Source organism: Carex rostrata, chromosome 26 (assembly GCF_964058835.1).
Source record: "Carex rostrata chromosome 26, lpCarRost1.2, whole genome shotgun sequence".
Classification (NCBI taxonomy): Eukaryota; Viridiplantae; Streptophyta; class Magnoliopsida; order Poales; family Cyperaceae; genus Carex; species Carex rostrata.
The window spans coordinates 5,971,115-5,992,598 of NC_135943.1; the positions used below are offsets into that span (position 1 = coordinate 5,971,115).

Sequence of the window (21,484 nt, forward strand, 5' to 3'; positions counted from 1 at the left end):
AAAACCAGAAAAAAAAACAGCAAAAAAAATAAAAATAAATAAATACCCGTACCCGCCCTACCCGTACCCGTACCCGCCTTACCCATCAAGGGTACACGGGTAAGGGTATAGGGCGGGTAGGGTATGGTTTTTGAAAACTATACCCACCATACCCGTACCCGAATACCCTTCTACCCGAGTATACCCGTACCCGAGTTGTACCCGTACCCGAGTCGGGTATACCCGGGGTACCCGTACCCGCCCGAGTATTAGAACACTAGGTACTATGCATATTACGATTTGGCACCGTGCTACGGCTCTATATTCGAGTTTTCAAATCCTAACGGTCGATCCGAACCGTTCATCTTGTTCTTCATATTAATATGTGTTTGGAGACCAAATTTTACATTTTTTTAAGTTTCTTTACTATTTTTTTAGATTTATTGAAAATCACTGTTTTTGGATGGTCCAGAATTTTCAAATCAAGTGATTTTCTAAATATCTAAAAAAATAGTAAAAAAATTTCAAAAAATGTAAAATTTGGTCTCCAAACACATATTAATATGGAGAACAAGATGAACGGTTCGGATCGACTGTTAAGATTTGAAAACTCGAATATAGAGCCGTAGCACGGTAACAACCCATGATATGCATAGTACCATAGACTCACTCAAAAACAACTCCATCAATTATGTTCACCAGTTTACTATACTTACTTTGTATGCAGTGTGAAGTAAATACTCTTTTGCTTCCACCGATCCACACTGTTTTTCATAAAAACAAAATTCAACGTATTTGTCTCGTAAAAATATTTAAGTTTAGGTCTATATATATAAAAAAAAAAATCATCATTTTATATAGTTTGCCTGTACGGTAACGTCGGCAAGTAAAAGATGGCGATTGCAATAGTTGAGATATCTCAGAGGATACGCACTCGAACAGGTGGATTCCAGGTTCAAGAGGAATTCGTATCCTCTGCATTAACTCAAAAAGGAATCTTTTGAGGTAATATTTCTGGACCGTTCAATAAGATTTAAGATTCGTGTGCATTAAATCCACACTAATATTAAAGAACTTAATGTTTTAGGCGGAGGTCGGATGAAATCGGTTTACAATCGCACGATCGATATGTATTAAGTCAAAAGATACTCTTTGTGTTGTTGTAGACGATGTGGACTTGTCCGATTGAGAAAAAAATATAACACCATAAATTAAAATAAAATAAAATAAAAATATCTACAGCTATTACTGAATACATCTCTCTCACTTGCTCAGTTCCAGTCTTCCAGACTTCCAGTTCCAGCTCTTCGTCTCCAACCAAGCTCCCGGTGCCAGGTTCTCTCGCTAAATTTTCTCTCAAATTGGTCGTTCTTCCATTTTCTTTGTTCATTTTGACTTCTTTTTTGGGAATATACTCTATTTGTTTATCCTATTACCATTCGATCGTTTTTGAAGCAATGCGTATCGCTCATTTCTAGACTCTATATCCGGTTCTCAAGCTATTTTTATCGTCTTTTACATGCATTAGATTGTAACTTCCTTGTTACAATTTACGTTCATCGTTTTGAATTCTACTGTTTAATTGCACGCTAGCTGTTATCGATCGAATTGTTTATTATTCTTGATATCCACAATTTTTTCGGTGATTGAATTTTGCTTATTTCTACGAAATTCAATCCAAACAGGGATAAATTGATGAGCGCAGAAATATGAGCAACACATTAGGCCATTGCTTGTCCCAAAGAGCCCTCAGTCGAATCCAGGGCCCCTCTTTTAACAACAATTTACTACCTGGAGTCATTCCCTTTGGATCAAGAGCAGATCATAGTGCCAATAGATTTTATGGGAACAAACTGAGATTTTCTACAACCAAATCATATAGGAGAAAAAATTGGACTGCTAAGATGACAACTTATGCTGTTCTGGCGTCTGATCGTGCTTCCGAGGTGACCTTCTAATTGGCATTATTTTGATCTTCATTACTGTTTTTTTTGTTTAATATTAAACCGAGCAGTACTGCATTGGACTAAAGTGAATGAGGTGTAAAATGCGTGGTTCTTTGGAAATATATGTGAGATTTTAGGAACCAAATTATTATTTTATATTTTGTGAGGGTTAAAATGCATAAGCCCATTGTTGGGAGAAATTGCATTTCTATATTTTTGTTTTCTAAACACGGTACGTGAATAATCTATGGTGATCTCCAAGCCAAGGGAAGTCAAAATGTGCAATTTGATTTTTGTTAGTCATGATCCGAGTGTCTACATGTTTTGTTTCACATGGGCTTAAGAGGGTCAAACTGGCAAGATATCTACAAACTTCTGAAGGATAATTTTCTTATTTTCTTTTTTCGACATGATGCATACAGGTATCAGACAGGTTCTACCTTGAAGCAAATTCTCATCTTGAGGTACTAATAACAATCGTGTAATTGTATTCCATAACTTTGAATATTGCATATTATTTTCTTTATCTGACACTTTTGATTTGGGGAATTGAGTAGATTGATATTACTAGCCCAGGCTCAGGTGGTTTGACAGAGATAAATCTTAGAGTGACAAACAACAATAACTCGTTAATTCTTCACTGGGGTGTTCTTTGTCCTGGTAAAAAGTAAGCCCAGCTTCTCCTTTTGCTACCTTTTTTATGTTGGTGTGTATTAACTTTTGAGAGAGTAGAAAATTGAAAGAAGATTGATATTATTTTCTGATGATTTACCCGGGTTGAGTACCTGCCTATTTGTAGGCATGACTCCTTGTTACCGTTGGCTAGTTTCCTAAATGTAACACACCCTAAATTACAGTTTTTATAGATATTACTTTCTATACTTGAAAATAACGGCTGTATAATTGATATGGCTGAGATTGGTTTGCTGGCTTTCCTTATTGATTCGTGTGTGAGTGTACGCCTGCTCATGTTGGGTAACTGATTACCTTATCGTTGCCTCTGTACTTGATGTGGCCTCAAGACGAATGAACTATATAAAGGAATGGGAAATAAAAGATATTTGGATCATCACTGCCTTACCAGTGCAGGCATAATCTAGTACTGCTCCATTAGAATAATGTGCTGGTCATAATATTTTGAAACATAATCTATGACTTCTGTGTATATTCCAGTGCCTGGCTTCTGCCGTCCAGAAGGCCTGATGGAACAAATATACATAAGAACAGGGCTCTTAGAACTCCCTTTATCCAAGTATGCTTTTCTTGAATTCCCTACTTTCTGACTTTCCTTCTCTGTGCCTTAGCATACTGCCCCGTGCATTTAGTAAATTGCTACCTTGCCTTTGATTCATATATGATTTTTTTTTTTTAAATGTGGCAGTCTGGTTCAGATTCTGTGCTGAAAGTAGAGATTGATGATCCTGAAATAAATGGGATTGAATTTCTAGTGCACGATGAGGCTCAAAACAAGTGGTTTGTACTTTCAAACTTTGGCAGTATGTTTATTCTAGTTCAATTTCTTCTGGAAATATGTAAACTGTTGCATCTAAATTTTATGAACAGGTTCAAAAACAATGGAGAGAACTTCCGAGTTCTTTTTTCAAGGCAAAATAATGATGTTTCAGTTGTCTCTAGTAGCGAATCTTTGGGTGCTGAAACTTCACATGTCGATGTACCAGAAGAATTAGTACAGATCCAAGCATATCTTAGGTGGGAAAGAAACGGAAAGCAAATGTATACCCCCGAACAAGAGAAGGCTAGTTTATTTTTTTATTTTACAATAATTTAAGAAAAGGCCTAACTTTCTAAGAGTCCTTTTACTGTTGAAAAGAGAAGGCTAAAGACCCTAGACTTTACTGCATTTACCATAAGAGTCCTTTTACTGTTGAAAAATTTTAGGAGGGTCCCTGCTGATAGTCGGCCAGTAGTGGAATTTATTTTATAATATAACAGTATAGCTTATTCTTAAAAATTAGTTCTTAAAAATATAACTAACCTTCATTTAAAAGTTCCTCGAGCGCAGTCTTCTTTTAGGTGCTAGAAAATCATAAATAGATCTATCCTTGGGAGTTAGGACAGTATCATAGGAATCAATTCTTTTTTGTATGGCTAATTTTTGTCATTCTGTTACCATGAATACCCTCAATAATGAAGGAGAGTAATAGTGTTATATGGCTAGGAAAGGTGGGGACCATTCTTTGAATTTCTTCAAAAATGTATGGGTTTTTTTGTAAATGTTGTGAAGCAAGGGAAATTTTTTTTTTTTTTTTTTGTAATATGTAAATTAGTTTGCTTTTATTATTAATCTCTCTCCCTCTCCCTCTCCCTCTCCCTCTATATATATATTTTAAACTTTGCCATTTTAGAAATTTTTTATAAACAAATCATAATATAAAAGACGAGTAAAAGTTACTAAATTTGTTGTGACTAATTTTGTAACCCTAAAATGGCGTCATTAGAAAAACAATTATCTGAAGTGCTGTTTACTGTTTCATGAACTTTAGGAGGAATATGAAGCAGCTAGAAGAGAATTACAGGAGGAACTTAAAAGAGGAGCATCTTTGAATCAGCTCCGTGCGAAAATTACAAAAAAGCCTGAAAAAGATGAAGTTTTCACAAAGGAGTCCAAAGTCACCTTAAGTGAAATACCAAAAGATCTGGTGCCGGTGCAAGCATATATTCGTTGGGAGAAGGCTGGGAAACCTAATTATTCTCCTGAAAAACAAGCTGTAGTTTTCTCAACTATACTGCAAAATTTGATTATTCAATATTAATTGATGTACTACTTTTTTTTAGAAGTTTCTTTCCCTACCAAGCTTGGAAAGTTCATATGTACCCCTGAAAAATGAGTCAAATTTTTTGAATCGTTGTAGAAAAACTTGACTGATGAAGCTAAAATTTTGGTTAATACAGCAAGAGTTTGAGGAAGCAAGGAAAGAGCTACAGGAGGAAGTAAATAAGGGGATAACTGTAGAAGAGTTAAAGAAGAAAATCTTGAAAGGGAATATTGAGACCAAGGTCTCCAGGCAACTTGAGAAGAAGAACTATTTCTCTGTTGAAAGGGTCCAACGCAAGAAGAGGGACATTGTGCAATATTTGACCAAATATTCATCCGAGTTGGTAGAAGAAAAACCCTACACATCTCCAGAGAGAGCTACTAGTGTTCTGAATTTCTTCTCTGAGGCAATAGAGGCAAACCAAAACACTGCTATTTTGAACAAGAAGAACTTCAAGCTGGGGAATGAGGAGCTTATGGTGGGTAATTCAAATACAATCATGGAAAACTAATGTGAATTAAGAATAACTAAACTTTCTTTGTTCGTCCAGGTTGCTAGATAATCTTTCTTCTCTTTTTGTTTATAGGTAATTGTCACTGATACTTCTGGTAAGATAATAGTTCATTTGGCTACTAATTACAAGGGCCCACTTATTCTTCACTGGGGTGTTGCACAAAAAGCTGGAGAATGGATGGTAAAATACAATTATGTTTAAATACGAGATTTTGATTTATACAATGGTACTAAATCAAATTTGAATCATGTTAGCTGATTAACTTTTCTTTCTTGCAGGCACCTAGCACAAGCGTATTACCTCCGGGCTCAAAGTTGCTGGACCAAGCATGCGATACCCCATTCACTGAAGTGTCTTTAGATGGTTTCATTTACAAGGTAAACCTAGTTAAGTTTTAAATGCACCAGTCAGAGAATCTCTTCTGTTCTCTCCTAATTTGTTGGACTTATTTGCTGCAGAGTATCGAGATAGAGATTGGTGGCAATTATAAGGGCATGCTGTTTGTTCTTCATTCTGATGGAACATGGATTAAGAACAATGACTCTGACTTCTATGTTGAATTTAGCAGTGATGCCAGCAAGAGTATAAAGGTGCAATGTTGAGCTATGAATACTTTTTAAGAGTTTATTTTTTATTTTTTTTATTGAGTAACCACAATTGCAGAGTCTTATATTATACCACATTTCGATTATTGTTACATTTTGTGCTTGAAAATGAAGGATGCTGGTGACGGTAAGGGAACAGCAAAAGGGTTACTGGACAGAATAGCAGAATTGGAGAGTGAAGCAGAGAGATCTCTGATGCACAGGTTTACTACTTTTTTATCCATTTAGCTTTGTTCCAAAATCTATAATTGTTTCCGTCATTCATGCTGACTATATAATATTATACTAAACTGGTATGAAATTGTTATGCAGGTTCAATATAGCAGCAGATCTGGTAGAGGAAGCAAAGGATCAGGGAGGACTGGGTTTAGCTGGAATTCTGGTCTGGATGAGGTTTATGGTTACTAGGCAACTTGTTTGGAATAAGAACTATAATGTCAAGCCACGGTACATAGGCTCTTTTCTCTTAGCTAGCAACCTCTTAATATATGTTGTTTGTAGTTTGTAAAATATGGAAATGTAAATTGCAATTGGTGCAGTGAAATAAGCAAGGCTCAAGATAGGCTGACGGATCTGCTTCAGAATTTGTATAAGAGCCGACCGCAATACAGAGAGTTAATAAGAATAATAATGTCAACTGTGGGTCGTGGAGGTGAAGGTGATGTTGGCCAAAGAATTCGTGATGAGATCTTAGTTGTTCAGGTGCCAAATCTGTGCTGTTCAGAGAAAACTGCTCCCTATTATACAAATCACAATAAGTATCTAACTGACCATTGTTATATATTTTCTTAGAGAAACAATGATTGCAAAGGTGCTATGATGGAAGAATGGCATCAGAAGCTGCATAACAACACCAGTCCTGATGATGTTGTCATCTGTCAGGTACAACTTTCTGTACCAGTCAATTTTATCTAATTTCATATTATATATTGAGCTGTTTTATGTTGAGAATTTGTATTGAATTATGTTTTGTGTCTTTGTGCAGGCACTGATTGATTATATAAAAAATGATTTTGATGTAAATGTATACTGGGAGACATTGAAGAAGAATGGAATAACAAAAGAGCGGCTATTGAGCTATGATCGGGCAATTCATTCTGAGCCAAATTTCAGGAGAGACCAAAAAGAGGGTTTACTTCGTGATCTAGGCCATTATCTCAGAACTCTTAAGGTTAGTTATGCATAAAAAGCAAACAAATGTCTGATTTTCTTTCCTAGTAACAGTTCAATGAAGAGTTATAGAAACTGATGCGAGTATGTATAATGACTAATAAGGGTGTATTCGATGGCTTGTTCTTATAATATCCAGGCAGTTCATTCAGGTGCTGATCTGGAGTCTGCTATAGCAACTTGCATGGGATACCAAGCTGAGGTACCCTTCTTCTTAAAGCCCCTCCCTCCTCTCTCTCTCTCTCCAGGGGTGGAACCAGCATCAAAGATAGGATGGGGCATGGTTTTCTAATTATTCTGAAAATAAAGCATACTTCTATAATTATTTTTGATTAAAGGTATACTTGCACGAGCATTTTTCTACAATTATTTTTGCCCACCCTGGCGCTGTGTAGCTCCCCCCTCCCTCCCTCTCTCTCTCTCTCTCTCGATAATTGTATCTCTTGTTTTCTTTCATATATATCCACTATTTGTAAATTTTACTTTTTGTTACAATTTTTCCATTCTCATCGTTCATGCAGGGTCAGGGATTCATGGTTGGAGTACGGATAAATCCAGTGCAGGGGTTGCCATCTGGATTTCCTGTATGTACATGTCCCTTCTACAGAAATTACCATTACACCAATTATTTAAATGATACAAGCAGCTAAATATAGCTGAACACTGATTTATTTATCTCCTTATTTGTGTAGGGTTTGTTGGAGTTTGTGCTAGACCATATTGAAACTAAGTCTGTGGAACCTCTCCTTGAGGTGTGTCCTGAGCACTTCTATTTGTAAATTATATATTAAATGTGTATTTGCTTTTAGATCTTCATATTCATTAACCAGCCATGGTGGCAACATAAATTCTCTGTGGAAAAGAAATAGTGAGTTAAAAGCATATAATAATAATGCAGGCTCTATTAGAGGCACGGGCTGAGCTGAGACCGTTGCTTTTTAGCTCTCATGAAAGATTGAAAGACCTGTTATTTTTGGATATAGCTCTTGACTCCACTGTCAGGACTGTTGTTGAGAGGGCATATGAAGAGTTGAACTCGGCTAACCCTCAGGTGCCCTTGTTTTTTCAATTATCCTTTTCGTCACTCTTTATCTCCAGTTTTGATAAATAAAACAGCAAACCTAATTCTTTATTTGTTTTTATTCTGACAGAAAATCATGTACTTCATAACTCTGGTTCTTGAAAACCTTGCGCTCTCTTCAGATGATAATGAGGACATGTTATATTCCTTGAAGGTATACTCTTATTATGGTTATTTTATTATAAATCTGATATATTTATAACAGTTCTTTGTACTAATTTGAATGATGTTAAAGGGATGGAGTCAAGCACTAGAGATGTGCAAGAAAAATGAGGAGAATTGGGCACTATATGCAAAGTCATTTCTGGATAGAACAAGACTGGCTCTGGCAAGCAAGGCAGAAGCATATCACCACCTCCTTCAGCCCACAGCTGAATATCTCGGCTCTTTACTTGGAGTTGAACAGTGGGCTGTAAGTTTCTTTATGCATTTGCCTACTTCCCTCTTTCTCTTCTTCTTTCTTCTTCCTGTATACATTTTAAACTTAAGCACTTGACATACTCTTCTCTTTGCATCACCTGTAGTTGAATATTTTTACTGAAGAAATAATTCGTGGAGGATCAGCTGCTTCGTTGTCTATGCTTCTCAACAGACTAGATCCTGTTCTTCGCAAAGTTGCCAATCTTGGAAGGTGCCTATGTTTTATCAACTATCAGTTTTTTCCGTTGAAACCGTCTTGTGTTCTTAATCAATCAACTTTATATACTTGGGAACAGTTGGCAGGTAATAAGTCCTGTGGAAGTTGCTGGATACATAGAAGTGGTTGATGAGCTGCTCTCAGTTCAAAACAAATCATATGAGAAGCCAACTATTTTGGTGGCAAAGAGTGTTAAGGGAGAGGAGGAAATACCTGATGGAACGGTTGCTGTGCTTACCCCTGACATGCCTGATGTTCTCTCTCACGTCTCCGTGCGGGCTAGAAATAGCAAGGTTCTTTCTGTTTTCTCCCCTTCTATTTTTATATTCTAATTTATTTTCTTTACTATCTTTTCCTATTAATTTCTATTTTTTTTTCATTTTATCCTGGACTTAATTTCTAATTTCTTTCATTTTATCCTGTAGGTCTGTTTTGCTACTTGCTTTGATCCTGCAATTCTTGCTCAGCTTGAAACAAATAAAGGGAAACTATTTCGTCTGAAACCCACTTCAGCTGATATTACTTATAGGTCTCTCTCTCTCTCTCTTTTAAAAACTTGACAGCGGTTGTCAAGTGATATGGTTTCTCTCTCTCTCCCTCCCTCCCTGCCTCCCTTATTTTTACGAGACTATGCAAAGTAAAGCTTGACATATCCTTGTCTATTACTGATGCAGTGAGATAAATGAGAGTGAGTTGTCAGGTTCAACTTCTGCTGACAAGCAGGGTGATGATTCTTCTCCTTCCATTTCGCTAGTCAAGAAGAAGTTCATCGGGAAGTATGCCATTTCAGCTAAAGAGTTCACCAATGAGACGGTTCGTGCTTATAAACCCTAGTCTGCTTGTTCATTTAAGGTTGTCAGGAAAACAAAGTTCTAATGCTGGGTTGTTTAATATGTGTTACAGGTGGGTGCTAAATCAAGGAATATTGCTTTTTTGAAAGAAAAAGTACCTTCATGGATAGGAATACCTACATCTGTTGCCCTTCCATTTGGGGTATTTGAGAAGGTTCTTTCTGATCCTATCAATAAGGTGAGTTCCCTTTCATGAACTATTGCATGCTATACATTTTTATGAGACAGCGGTGCATTCCATTAACTATTCTTTTTGTTTTGAATTTGTCAGCAAGTAGCCGGAAAGATTAAAGACCTAAAGGAGAAATTAGCAAAGGGCGAATTTGATTATCTTGGAGAAATACGCAAAACTGTGCTTGAGCTAGCTCCTCCACCTCAACTGGTTAAGCTGCTCTTACCTGGATTGTTTTTCTCGAGTTCACTCCTCTCATTTTGTTGATAAAATAAGTAGAGATCTGAATTTTTGAGTTGTTCAGGTGGAAGAGCTGAAGAAGAAAATGAAAGAATCTGACATGCCTTGGCCTGGAGATGAAGGCCAGCATAGATGGGAACAAGCCTGGTTGGCCATTAAAAAGGTTTAGTCAAAGAAAAATTTTACCTTTCTTAAGTAAAATTGTACAATAGGTTTATTTTGCACTACAAAACATGTGATTAATCTGGTTAATGGTAGGTCTGGGGATCAAAATGGAATGAGAGAGCATATTTCAGCACACGAAAAGTGAAGTTAGATCACGACTATCTGTGCATGGCAGTGCTTGTGCAAGAGATCATTAGTGCTGATTATGCATTCGTCATTCACACTACCAACCCTTTAACTGGTGACTCCTCTGAGATTTATGCTGAGGTTAGCAACGCTTCTCTCTCTTTTCCACTTGTCAAGTCAAGAAAGGGTCAAAATTGTCCTTTTCTGGAGCATCAGTTGGATTTTGTTTTTGTCATGAGCGATTTTGTAAACATATCTATTGGTTTGTCATGATGAAGCTTAGCTTTGTAAGCAAGTTATATGTCAGTTACCGATTTTGAAAAAATATCTTGAGTTAGAGAAAATACTTTTCTATTTATGAAAATCAATAATTTATGTTTATGCAGATGGTAAAGGGGCTGGGAGAGACTCTTGTAGGAGCTTATCCAGGTCGTGCCTTGAGCTTTGTTTGTAAGAAAAGTGACCTTAACTCACCTAAGGTAACCATAAACTTTTATTTTACCGTCTACATCATGCCAAATACCTGTCAATGTACTCGCCTCTTTTTCATTATTAAATTCTGAACTTCAAAAACAGGTATTGGGATACCCAAGTAAGCCCATTGGCCTTTTCATCAAGAGATCAATAATCTTCAGATCAGACTCTAATGGAGAAGATTTAGAAGGTTATGCTGGTGCTGGGCTCTATGACAGGTAAATCCGCGGATTTTTTCATACAGTAAAAAAGTGAGGAATTCAAACAAGAGGTTCCAGTTCAAATTAGTCTCTGTGGTAACTTCTGCTATGTGCCTCTAAATGCATTTCTAAATGCAGTGTACCAATGGATGAAGAAGAAAAGGTGGTACTCGACTATTCCTCAGATCCACTTATGATGGATCAGAATTTTCGCCACACTATTTTGTGCGGCATTGTAAATGCTGGAAGTGCTATAGAAGATCTATATGGCTCACCACAGGACATTGAAGGGGCGGTGAAAGATGGCAAGATTTTTGTTGTGCAAACTAGACCACAGATGTGAGTCGCCCGTATCCTCCCAGGTACCTGACTCAACAAAATTGAAACGGACGACCCAGATTTAATATAAACTGGTGCCTATTCGGGATGACAGAGAGGGCAGTATTATTTGTGCTTTGAGATCCATGCCAAGGTAAAAATTCCAATCTTGGGTCGTCCAATTTAATTGTACTCAGTCAGGTAACCTGAGGGGATGTGAATTCTACAAGAAGACCCATTTGATAATAAAATTTTCTATATAATCTATAGTGTAATACTATGGGGCTCATATTTATCCCCATTGAATATTTTGGAAATATATGTAAATTCCCTAGTATATAGTTAAAGAGGAATAAATGTTGATGCCGGTCCATAAAGTGCCGTCTTCAAGCATGCTATAAAATTTTAGCTAATATTATTTTGATGTGTTAAAAGAGCTCACAAGAACATGCTAGTATATATGGAAATACGTTTGTGATAATTTATGCTGACGAGGCAAAATCGTTGAGTTTTCAATAGTTTTTTTGAGGTACATGCCAAGGAACCTGGTGTTTTTTTCTCTCTACTGTATTGTTTTATTGTGGAATACGTATTTGTTTATGCTTCCCATCTGCGATTCGTACGAACCTAAAAAAATGAGGAATTCATGTTCGTACATTTTTCTTGACTTTAAAGCTTCACGTCTGTAGATATTATCTATGTTCGTACATTTTTCTTTTTCATGAAATCTATATCTATAGATATAGATTAGTATTGTGCTCATACATTGTAGTAGAAACACATTATAAGAGAAAAAAAATATTATACAAAATGATATATTTTTGTAAGAAAATAGACTAATAACAAATAATGTTTTGTAAATAACATTTCTTAAATAACATATATATTATTTTTTTTATCTTTTCACATATTTTTGTAAAAAAATCTCAAACAAAATTACATATTAAATGATAAATGATATAAAAAAATAAAGAGAAATAGAAAAAAATCAGTACCAATCTAAACATATCTAAAAAAAAAAATTTATAGCAAATCGCTCCACTGTGAGGCGGTCAGTTAAATATTTTTTTTAGAGATGTTTAGTGTGTATAGAATAAATGTTTGCTATAAAAATTGGTATTCTACATGTTCGAAAAATAAAAATAAGAAAATTTAATTGGAAACTTCAACTCAAGTTTGGAGGCTCTTTCCTTTGTTTTTTAGCAACTTTGGATATGTATTTGTCAATTTTATGTCTCCAATTGTGTCTGGCGGCTGCTCAAGTATTTGTAGACAAATTAGAATGTCTCTTCGAAGTAATTTAATCTGATCGATGTAACAACACATAATTTGATAATTGCAAAGGATCAGGCGATAATGATTATCTGTAATAATTAGATCATTATCTGTAATAATTTTCTTAACTCTTGTTGTTCGTTTATACTTTTTTGAATGACTGCTCTAATGTGGAGCAGTTAGGGTATTTTTTTTAAAAAAAATAGCCCAGAGGACATATTTGCTAACCTTTTTTTTTTATTGAAGGGCATTAATAAAATTTTCGGACCTGTAACTGAGTAAACTTCATTTAATCATAGCTTTATTTAATTTTTGAGGAATATAATTTGGATAAATTTTGCTGAGGTCACTAAACTTTGTCATTTGTTACAAATTCGTTACTCAAGTTTGATTTGTTTCTTTTTTATCACTCAACTTTATTATTTGTCTCATTCAAGTCACTCTATACTTTTCCATCCAAAATGTTAACAAAATATGCTCATTATGTTAGTATTTTGAACAGAATATGTTCATTCCGTTAGAATTTTGGATGAAATAAATATATTCCATTAATATTTTAGACGGATTGTGAATATTCCATTAAAATTTTGGACCAATTTTAAATAATTAAAAATAAATAAATCAAATTTGAGTGAACAATTTACAAATACACTTCACCTCCAACGAAATCTATCTTATATCTTAATTTTAGATTCATAAGTGAACGGTTTCGTCTAGAGTGTCACAGAGAGGTGAGTCCCACCTGTCAGCGACACCGCTTCGATTTTATATGACCGTAATTTGTAATAACCTGACCACTAGGTGCAGTGCTCCCTCCGCTCGGTCTATGCGCGGCTCACACAGTGCGCTAAAGAAGATGAGTCTCAAGTCGCGAAGAAAAAAGTCGTGAAGGCCAGAATCGCGGCTCACCACGTCACCAAGGCCCTGTGCGAAACCGAAGGCGGAGAAGCGGATCCCGGCGAAGGAGGCGGAGAGCTTAGTGACTGGCGGAGGAGTGAGAAAGAATATTTTGCAGATTAATAGATACAGGGGAGAGTGAGGGTTACACTCTCCGTTGTTTTACTCCCGCTGGCGCCGGTTTTCTCTTTCGCAACGACTTTGGTATAATGAAATCGAAGAAAGGTGTTACTTTTCTCGAGCTAGATGATGATAATGATAAGTATAAACAAATAGCTGCACAATCACGCACAATACCTATGAAGAAGACAAAGAAGAGGAGGCCGAAACCTATGCTCACCTTCTCTTCTTTTGCTAGATGTAGCTTTCTCTCTCTCCCCAAATTCACTACTTCTTCATCTTCATCTCCTCACTCAAATGCAAACTCCCATAATACAAACATCAAAGAAATTGACTTCTCCAGTGATAATGATGAGGAAGAAGAAGAAGATCAACATGTACTTGTTTAATTAACTCAATTTTTTTGACAAGGTTAGCTCGGGTGTTTTTGGGTGCCAAGGAATAACAAGGTTAGCTCGGGTTAGCTGCTATTCCGCTAACCCATTGAAATGTTGGGTTAGCGGCTATTCTGGATTTGGGGTTAGCAAGCTATTCTCACTAACCTCATTCTCAATCCTCACGAAACCTATATTTACTCTGAATTTACATCAATTGAATGTTGAATTGTGTATAACATAAATAGGAAGAGGAGATGGTGCAAGTAGATTTTGAATTCTTTGACCCAAAATCGGAAGATTTTCATGGGGTGAAGCTTCTTCTCCAAAAGTACCTTGACAACTACCAATGGGATCTCTCTGGATTTGTTGATCTCATTCTTGCACAGACGACAGTTGGTACTGTTGTTAAATCAGCTGACAGCGAAGGAGACACTGATGATTCTGACGGGAATAGAGATGGAGGTGACGAACAGGAGCTGTTTGCTGACATCACCGCTCTCAATTTTGGCCGCTATCAGGTAAATTTAGTACCAAAATTTATACATGCCTGTTAAAAAATATGATCTGACTGATATGTGATTGCTGATAAAGGATAGAAGTGATATGTCTTTTCTTTTGCTGATTGCTGTGTCAGGATAACCAGTGCATGAAGGAGCTCAAACAGTATGTTCTAGGCATGTGCAAGGAAGAAAAGACAAAAGTGAAGTTGAGGCAGGTATTGGAGGAAGAAGCAAAGGATACTGGTTTGCTGATGTGCCAGCGGTTTGCAAACTGCCCGTACCAACTTGTGCTCAAATTATATGAAGCCCTTTTGATGAGATATTGTGGGCTACTGAGGATGAGGTCTCTTTCTCCCTCTGCTGGTACTGTGAATTTACATTGCTATGCAATTGTAGTTTTATTGGGGACTCACTACTTTTTTTTTCCTATAGCCCACAGCAGTTCTTCGTGACTCTTTCCGGTTCAAGCATTATTTCTTGATCACAAAAATCTTAGAGGTACTGTTTTATTTTTTTCTGAGATACTTCGTAACTGTTTTAATGTTGATTTGCCAAATTATGTTTTTAGTTCCTTTCCTGCATGACTTTTGTCAGTTTTTGATGATGCATTTGCAAGCCGAATGAAATTAGTTTAATACCGGTTTGTCCTGAGAAATTATCATATTAGATGCCAAATAATCACTTAATAGATGTACAATGAAATTGTTGAATATACAAGTAATAAGTCACGGAACAAATTGGCATTGAATTGCATATGATTTCTTACTTTCATCTGACATGACTGAAATTCATGCACACATCTATTCCTGATCTTTGTTCCATATAATAGAATGATTAGCTGAGTTTCTTATTTTGTGCACAGAACAAGGCACAGACCCAACAAAGAGCTGTAAAGAGAAAAGCTGATTGGGATGATCCTGTTATTTATCTAAAACAGGAAGATGAGATATTCCATGAGGTACTTGACAAAGGTTATAAGTTAATAACTAGTATTTGCATAAAACCAAACTATCATACATTATGACAGGGACTCCTTATTCTTTAAAAGCCTCAGACTAATCAATCAAATTCCTGTAATTTGGAATATTAACAGATGCCAAATTGCAATTCAATCCAAGTGGTTCGAAGTATTGCATCTGTAGGTCCTTACCAAGGAATATGATTGTTACTTGGTAGTTAACAGAAATGAAGGTACTTTAGGCACTTCATACTGAAAATAGGCGGTCTTTTTGCAATATTTGATGCAGCTTTATATTCCTTTGTGAGTAATTTACTGTGTGACTGAACTAAACCAAAAGCCCCTTGTGGTAAATATAGAAATTTGTCAGGGTGTTTCTTCACAAAATACCTCTCTTTAGTCTTTCTTGGCAATTGTATATTAAAATGAGGCAATAGAATACTTTTGGCATCTTTTGAAGAAGGGGTGAAACATAAGGGTATTGGAGTGCACGTGACATGGAATATTTCTTGCAGTTTTGTAATTTTGAAGGGTTATAGGGGAGTTTATGACAATTTTATTAATAAAATATGTTATTTTTTTTTCAGATATTATCTAATTTTATTAATTCTTCAGATTTGGGACTAAAGGCTTAGTTGTTGTTGTTATTAATTATTCAGATGAGTTCGTGGTCTTTTACATTTGAACTATCGGCTGAAGAAGTGGCTCCTCCCGAGGTAAGTTCAAATTTGAACTATCCGTCTTTTGCAGAAAAGAAATTTCTTTCATAGATGAGTTCATGGTCTTTTACATTCATGGTTGTCTTCATTATACTAACCATTGAGATAAAGAGAGAGGTTAGTTATTGTACAAATGCTGTTAGCTAATTATGGGGTATAACAACCATTTTATCAGAATGAAGAAATCCTAAAAACAACAGATTCCAAATATTTTTAGAATTAAAATCTATGCTGTCATTTTCTTTTTGGTGCAGTTGAAAAGCTATAAAAAAGTGGGTTTGGGGATGGTTATCAAAGCTGAGGTAATCCCCAAATTCCTTGAAAAACTGAAGACTTTGGTGGAGAACTTGTGATCCTGCATAGTTTGTTGAGTTTGTATTCTTAGCTTTCATTTTAAAGGTAGGTTCTAAATGAGAAGTCGAGAACTAGAAGTGTGTTAGATAAAAGAAAAATATGAGCTTTGGTACGTCATGCGAAATTTTGTATTGAGCAGAAAAAAAGTGACAATGTAAATTCCCATCTTCTACTATAGTGTATTTTTATTTTTTTATTGTGGAAAAAGTGATACTTAAGCTTAACCTAAGAATGTGAGGAATTCATGTTCCTACATTTTTCTTGCTTTTAAGCTTCACATATGAAGATGTACATTATCTATGTTCGTACATTTTTCTTTTTCAGTTTGATTTTATGATAATTGATGAAATCTATATCTATATCTATAGATTAGTATTGTGCACTTACGTTGCAATAAAAACATATTATAAGAGAAAAAAATATTATACAAAATGACTTATTTTCGTAAGAAAATATACTAATAACAAATAATGTTTTGTGAATGACATCTACACGTAAATAATATTCCTTAAATGATATATATATTATTATTTTTACATATTTTTATAAAAAAAATCTCAAACAAAATGACAAATTAAATGATAAATGATATTTCTTAAATCATATAAAAATAAAAATAAATAGAAAGAAATCATTACCAATTTAAACATATCTAAAAAGAAAAAATTATAGCAAATCGCTCCACTGTGGGGGTCAGCTAAACATTTGTATAGAATGAATGTTTGCTATAAAAATTAGTATTCTACATGTTCAAAAAATAAAATGAAAAACTTAATCGAAAATTTCAACTCAAGTTTGGAAGATCTTTTTTTTTTTTGTTTTTTTTTTGGCAACTTTAGATATGTATTTGTCAATTTTACTTCTCCAATTGTGTATGGCGACTGTTCAAATATTTGTAATAAAATCTGACAAATTAGAATGCATCTTCGAAGTAATCTAATCTGATTGATGTAACAACACATAATTCGATCCTTGCAAAGGATCAGATGATCATTATATGTAATGATCGTCTTAGCTCTTGTTGATCATTTATACCTTTTTAAATGACCGCTCCAACGTGGAGTGGTTACGGTATTTAAAAAAAAAAAAAATTGGTCCAGAGGGCATATTTGCTATTTTTTTTTTTTTTTTTTGATTGAAGGGCATTAATAAAAATTTCGGACATGTAAGTCTGTAACTGAGTAAACTTCATTTAATTTTTGAGGAATATAATTTGGGTAAAATTTGCTGGAGGTACTAAACTTTGTCATTTGTCACAAATTGATCACTCAAGTTTGATTTGTTTCTTTTTAATCATTCAACTTTATTATTTGTCTCAATCAAGCCACTCTATATTTTTCCGTTTAAAATATTAACAGAATATGCTTATTCTGTTACTATTTTGAACATAACATGCTCATTTTGTTAGTATTTTGGACGAAATATGCTCATTCTGTTAGTATTTTAAACGAAATAAGTATATTCCGTTAATATTATAGATGAAATGAGAATATTTCATTAATATTAAAAAAAAATATAAAGTGATTTAATTGAGACAAATAATAAAATTGAGTGACTGAAAATGAATAAATCAAAATTTGAGTAAAGACAAATAACTTGCTCTAATTTTCTTCTAGTTTTGAGAGCTCCAGATTATAAAGCACCCTCCTACCCTTAATTTGAATCCCATCTCATAGCAGTCTCTGTCAGATAGAACGCGGAGCAGATAATAGAGATGGCACTGAAACTGACAAACACTCTCCGGTCGCCTTTCTCTCCTTCTTTCTCATTGCGCGCTAAAACTGAGAGACGCTTTGTAGTCCTACGCTGCTCCGCGGAGTACCAGACCCTCTCCTCCGACGACCATTCCAAGGTTTTTAAGCGCTCCCAATACAAGTGACAAATCCTTTCCTTTTTACCAAATCATGGAAGCATCTTTATCTGTTCAAATTTAGGGATCATTGTAAGGTATGGGTATAATTGAAGATAAGCCCCCGTTATCCCTAATTGGGAATAACTATACCCTTTGAAAATAATCTTTGACTTGTGTACAGATCTATTTATCTATTTTTAATGGCTACTTTGTTATATTTCTCTACATTTGGAATTTTTTTAATAAACCATCATAAAAAAAAAATCGGAAACCGGGTTGATTGCTTATATTTTTATAAAATTCATTAATACTGAAATTCAAATTCGGTACCCAAAGTTGGTACCGAATTTGAATTTCGGTATGACAACACGGAGCGACCCGTTCCAACCCTTCTCCATCCCATACTGAAAATCATTTTTGATTTCCAATTAATTTTTTTAATCAAATTGGAATTCCAGAAAAAGAAAATCAATTTTGGTTTCCAATTGAAGTCTTTTCTGTGTCCGGCTGCAATTGCCGGCGGGGAGGGAATAGGGGAGAACGGGTTCAAAAGTGGGTACCGAAATTCAAATTCGGAATCCAAAGGATACTGAATTTGAAATTCGGTATTGATAACTTTTGTAAAAAAAATAAGCAATCAATCCGGTTTCCATTTTTTTTTTATGATGGTTTATAAAAAGAAATCCCTACATTTGGGGTTTCTTGCAGGTGGTGTTGGGTCTAATAACCTGTTTGTACCAATGTAAAATCATACTGTAACTGGTGTGCCACTGATGGAACTAGTGAACTACCTTGAAAACTTTATGAAACTCTTTATCCTTTTTGAAATGTAGCTTGTTTTGGAGGTGAAAGAGAAACTAAATAAAGAGTATCCAAGCCTTGCAACTGGAAAAAATGGAAGAGATGATGAAGAAATGATACTATGGTTTTTAAAAGACAGAAAGTTTTCAGTTGAAGAATCCGTCTCTAAACTAAGCAAAGCAATTGTATCCTTCCAATCAGGGATTTTATGTCAATATATCAAGTACTAAATCATTGTTCATGGTAGATGTGTTATCCTTCAAATGTTTTGTCTAGAAATGGAGACAGGAATTTGGTGTGACAGAATTGTCAGAGGAGTCGGTGAAGGAATTGTACAAAACAGGAAAGGCGTATGTGCATGATCACCTCGATAAATATGGTAGACCTGTGCTAGTTGTTGTCGGGTCTAAGCATTTGCCTGCTGTATGTTTACTTTACCCCTTATATTTCTCTTCTTTCTTAAAATTTGTTTCAGGGTTCCTACCTGAGATCCAGAATACAGAATCCCAACAGAAAAGGTGTATGTAACAGTATGAGGATAACTTCATGCATAGGCCTGTAAAACCTCAAAATATTGTGTGTAACCTCAAAAAGCCTTATGAGATCATTTTTGGTACTCAAATAAGAAATTTTAAAATGGCCCCCTCTTGTGGAAACGTATCTGCTCATCTATTTGTAAATGGATACTCTGACCAACGCTTACAACCATAATTTTTTTTATTTGACTCCTGTTAACTAAGCAGCAGTAACGTCAGTTAAATTAACAGATTTTGGCATTAGTTAAACTAACAATGCAACATTTAAAAAGATCGTGTTTAATAATTCCTTTGGTAGTTTTGGTATTGAGGGAGTATTACAAGATTTTGTGACAAAGTGGCAATAATCAAAATGGAACAGAAACAAGACCCGGTGATGAATCAGAAGCTTTGTGTGCTTTTGGTGGAGAGAGCATTGAGTAAACTTCCTCCTGGTAGTGAAAATATTCTTGGTATATTCGATCTACGCGGTTTCAATATCGAGAATGGCGATTTTCAGTTCCTCAAATTCCTGGTGAGCGAGTAAAACATTCTTAGTTAAAAAATAAAGGTTCCTTCAAATGATTTGTTAACTCCGTCTCTTGTTTTGTTTCATCACTAGATTGATGTGTTCTATTATTACTATCCAAAGAGGCTCAGTCAAGTGTTGTTTGTGGATGCGCCATTTGTGTTCAAGCCTATGTGGCAGCTCGTCAGACCTCTCTTAAAGTCGTACGCCTCCCTGGTATGTTGCAACTAAATTATCTCATATGTGCACTTTTTTATGTGAATCAACAGTGTGGAGCTTTTGTACCTTTTTTATACATACTCTTGTTTTCTGATTCCAATCAATTCATTTTTCTTGTTAAATAGAGCTGAGAAATGTGCTTATTTTGTTCTGATACAGGTGAGGTTTTGTGATGCAGAGACTGTGAGGAAAGAATACTTCACAGCACATACTATTCCACCAGATTTTAGGGACTAAACCTTTCAATGTTAAAAGAAAATTCTTGGCATGAATTAAAATAAGGATATAATTCAATCACCTTTTATGTAACTTTTAGTACGGCATAAACGCATAAGAAAATTTTTAAAAATTGGAGAAAGTATGAATGACAATATTTCCAATGCGCACCTTTTGTACCTAATTTGGGATGACCTGGTAATACCTAGCTCAATGTCTCAGGTTAGGCACGAAGGTTTGTATTTCTCTATACTTGTTATTTTTTTTTTCTTATTACTCAAACATTTTGGTTGGTCAACTTTTGACTTGAGAAAAAAATTCCTTCTTGGTTCTTACTGAACCTGTTACCTTTTCCTTGTTCTCATTCACATACAATATCTAAAACTAACCATAGTGAATAAATGAATTATTCAGGTTCGGTTCGGCAAGGTTATAAATTCGTGATTCGGGAATAATTCGGGTATAATTTAGGAATGATTCAAAATTATCCGGATTAGAAATCTCAGTCCTGCAAGAGAAAAAAAAATGTTATGGGAAAAATTCGTGAATAATTTGGGAAAAATTCGGAAATTTTTTGTGAATTATTCGGGTTTAATTCGGTCAAAGTTTAGTCAACTGAATAATTCGGTATTTGGTTTGGTATCACCCAAAAAATGAATTATTTGGACATAATTCGGATATAATTCGCGAATCTCGTGACTATGAAACTAACAGCTGATATTTAATCAACTATTATTTAGAAACAATTCCTCATTATTGGTGATTTTTTTTTAAAATAAAAACATTTTCCATTCCTGCTTTAATGTTCACTCAGCAATAGCCGTCGATCTCAAACACCTGATTTTGACGTCTCAGAATAGCTCTTATCCCTGTTCGCTGTTTGAAGACAACAGCAAA

The 21,484-nt window shown here is 35.1% G+C and overlaps 2 protein-coding genes and 1 pseudogene across 4 annotated transcripts; all 3 read left to right on the top strand.

Annotated features, from left to right (window-relative positions):
* The first annotated feature begins 1,179 nt into the window (after positions 1 to 1,179).
* Positions 1,180 to 11,416, top strand: SEX1 (Pyruvate phosphate dikinase, PEP/pyruvate binding domain-containing protein). The gene is made up of 34 exons (XM_078292483.1): positions 1,180 to 1,314; positions 1,665 to 1,925; positions 2,348 to 2,389; positions 2,483 to 2,592; positions 3,099 to 3,177; positions 3,307 to 3,398; positions 3,489 to 3,681; positions 4,430 to 4,654; positions 4,839 to 5,180; positions 5,289 to 5,396; positions 5,495 to 5,593; positions 5,675 to 5,806; positions 5,936 to 6,024; positions 6,134 to 6,268; positions 6,361 to 6,523; positions 6,614 to 6,703; positions 6,807 to 6,992; positions 7,131 to 7,193; positions 7,513 to 7,575; positions 7,684 to 7,743; positions 7,890 to 8,042; positions 8,143 to 8,226; positions 8,308 to 8,484; positions 8,597 to 8,703; positions 8,789 to 9,002; positions 9,135 to 9,238; positions 9,384 to 9,522; positions 9,613 to 9,738; positions 9,832 to 9,942; positions 10,037 to 10,135; positions 10,231 to 10,404; positions 10,650 to 10,742; positions 10,840 to 10,955; positions 11,076 to 11,416. The coding sequence occupies exons 2-34, from the start codon at positions 1,689 to 1,691 to the stop codon at positions 11,278 to 11,280; spliced, it is 4,410 nt and encodes a 1,469-aa protein (XP_078148609.1). The 5' UTR covers positions 1,180 to 1,314; positions 1,665 to 1,688; the 3' UTR covers positions 11,281 to 11,416.
* A 2,220-nt stretch (positions 11,417 to 13,636) lies between these two features.
* On the top strand, positions 13,637 to 16,734 carry LOC144544140 (protein BCCIP homolog; annotated as a pseudogene). The gene is made up of 7 exons (XR_013508150.1): positions 13,637 to 13,924; positions 14,170 to 14,442; positions 14,559 to 14,767; positions 14,857 to 14,922; positions 15,287 to 15,382; positions 16,042 to 16,098; positions 16,356 to 16,734. The product of XR_013508150.1 is annotated as a protein BCCIP homolog (transcript).
* Positions 16,735 to 18,074: 1,340 nt separating this feature from the next.
* On the top strand, positions 18,075 to 20,752 carry LOC144544654 (Sec14p-like phosphatidylinositol transfer family protein). 2 transcript variants are annotated; one of them, XM_078293202.1, is made up of 6 exons: positions 18,075 to 18,307; positions 19,153 to 19,293; positions 19,385 to 19,531; positions 20,006 to 20,158; positions 20,246 to 20,368; positions 20,531 to 20,752. In XM_078293202.1, exons 1-6 carry the CDS (start codon positions 18,170 to 18,172, stop codon positions 20,606 to 20,608), a joined length of 780 nt encoding a protein of 259 aa, XP_078149328.1. In that variant the 5' UTR covers positions 18,075 to 18,169; the 3' UTR covers positions 20,609 to 20,752. The 2 variants fall into 2 exon arrangements, with proteins under 2 accessions (XP_078149328.1, XP_078149327.1); XM_078293201.1 differs by having other exon boundaries at positions 18,078 to 18,307; positions 19,141 to 19,293.
* Positions 20,753 to 21,484: the final 732 nt, after the last annotated feature.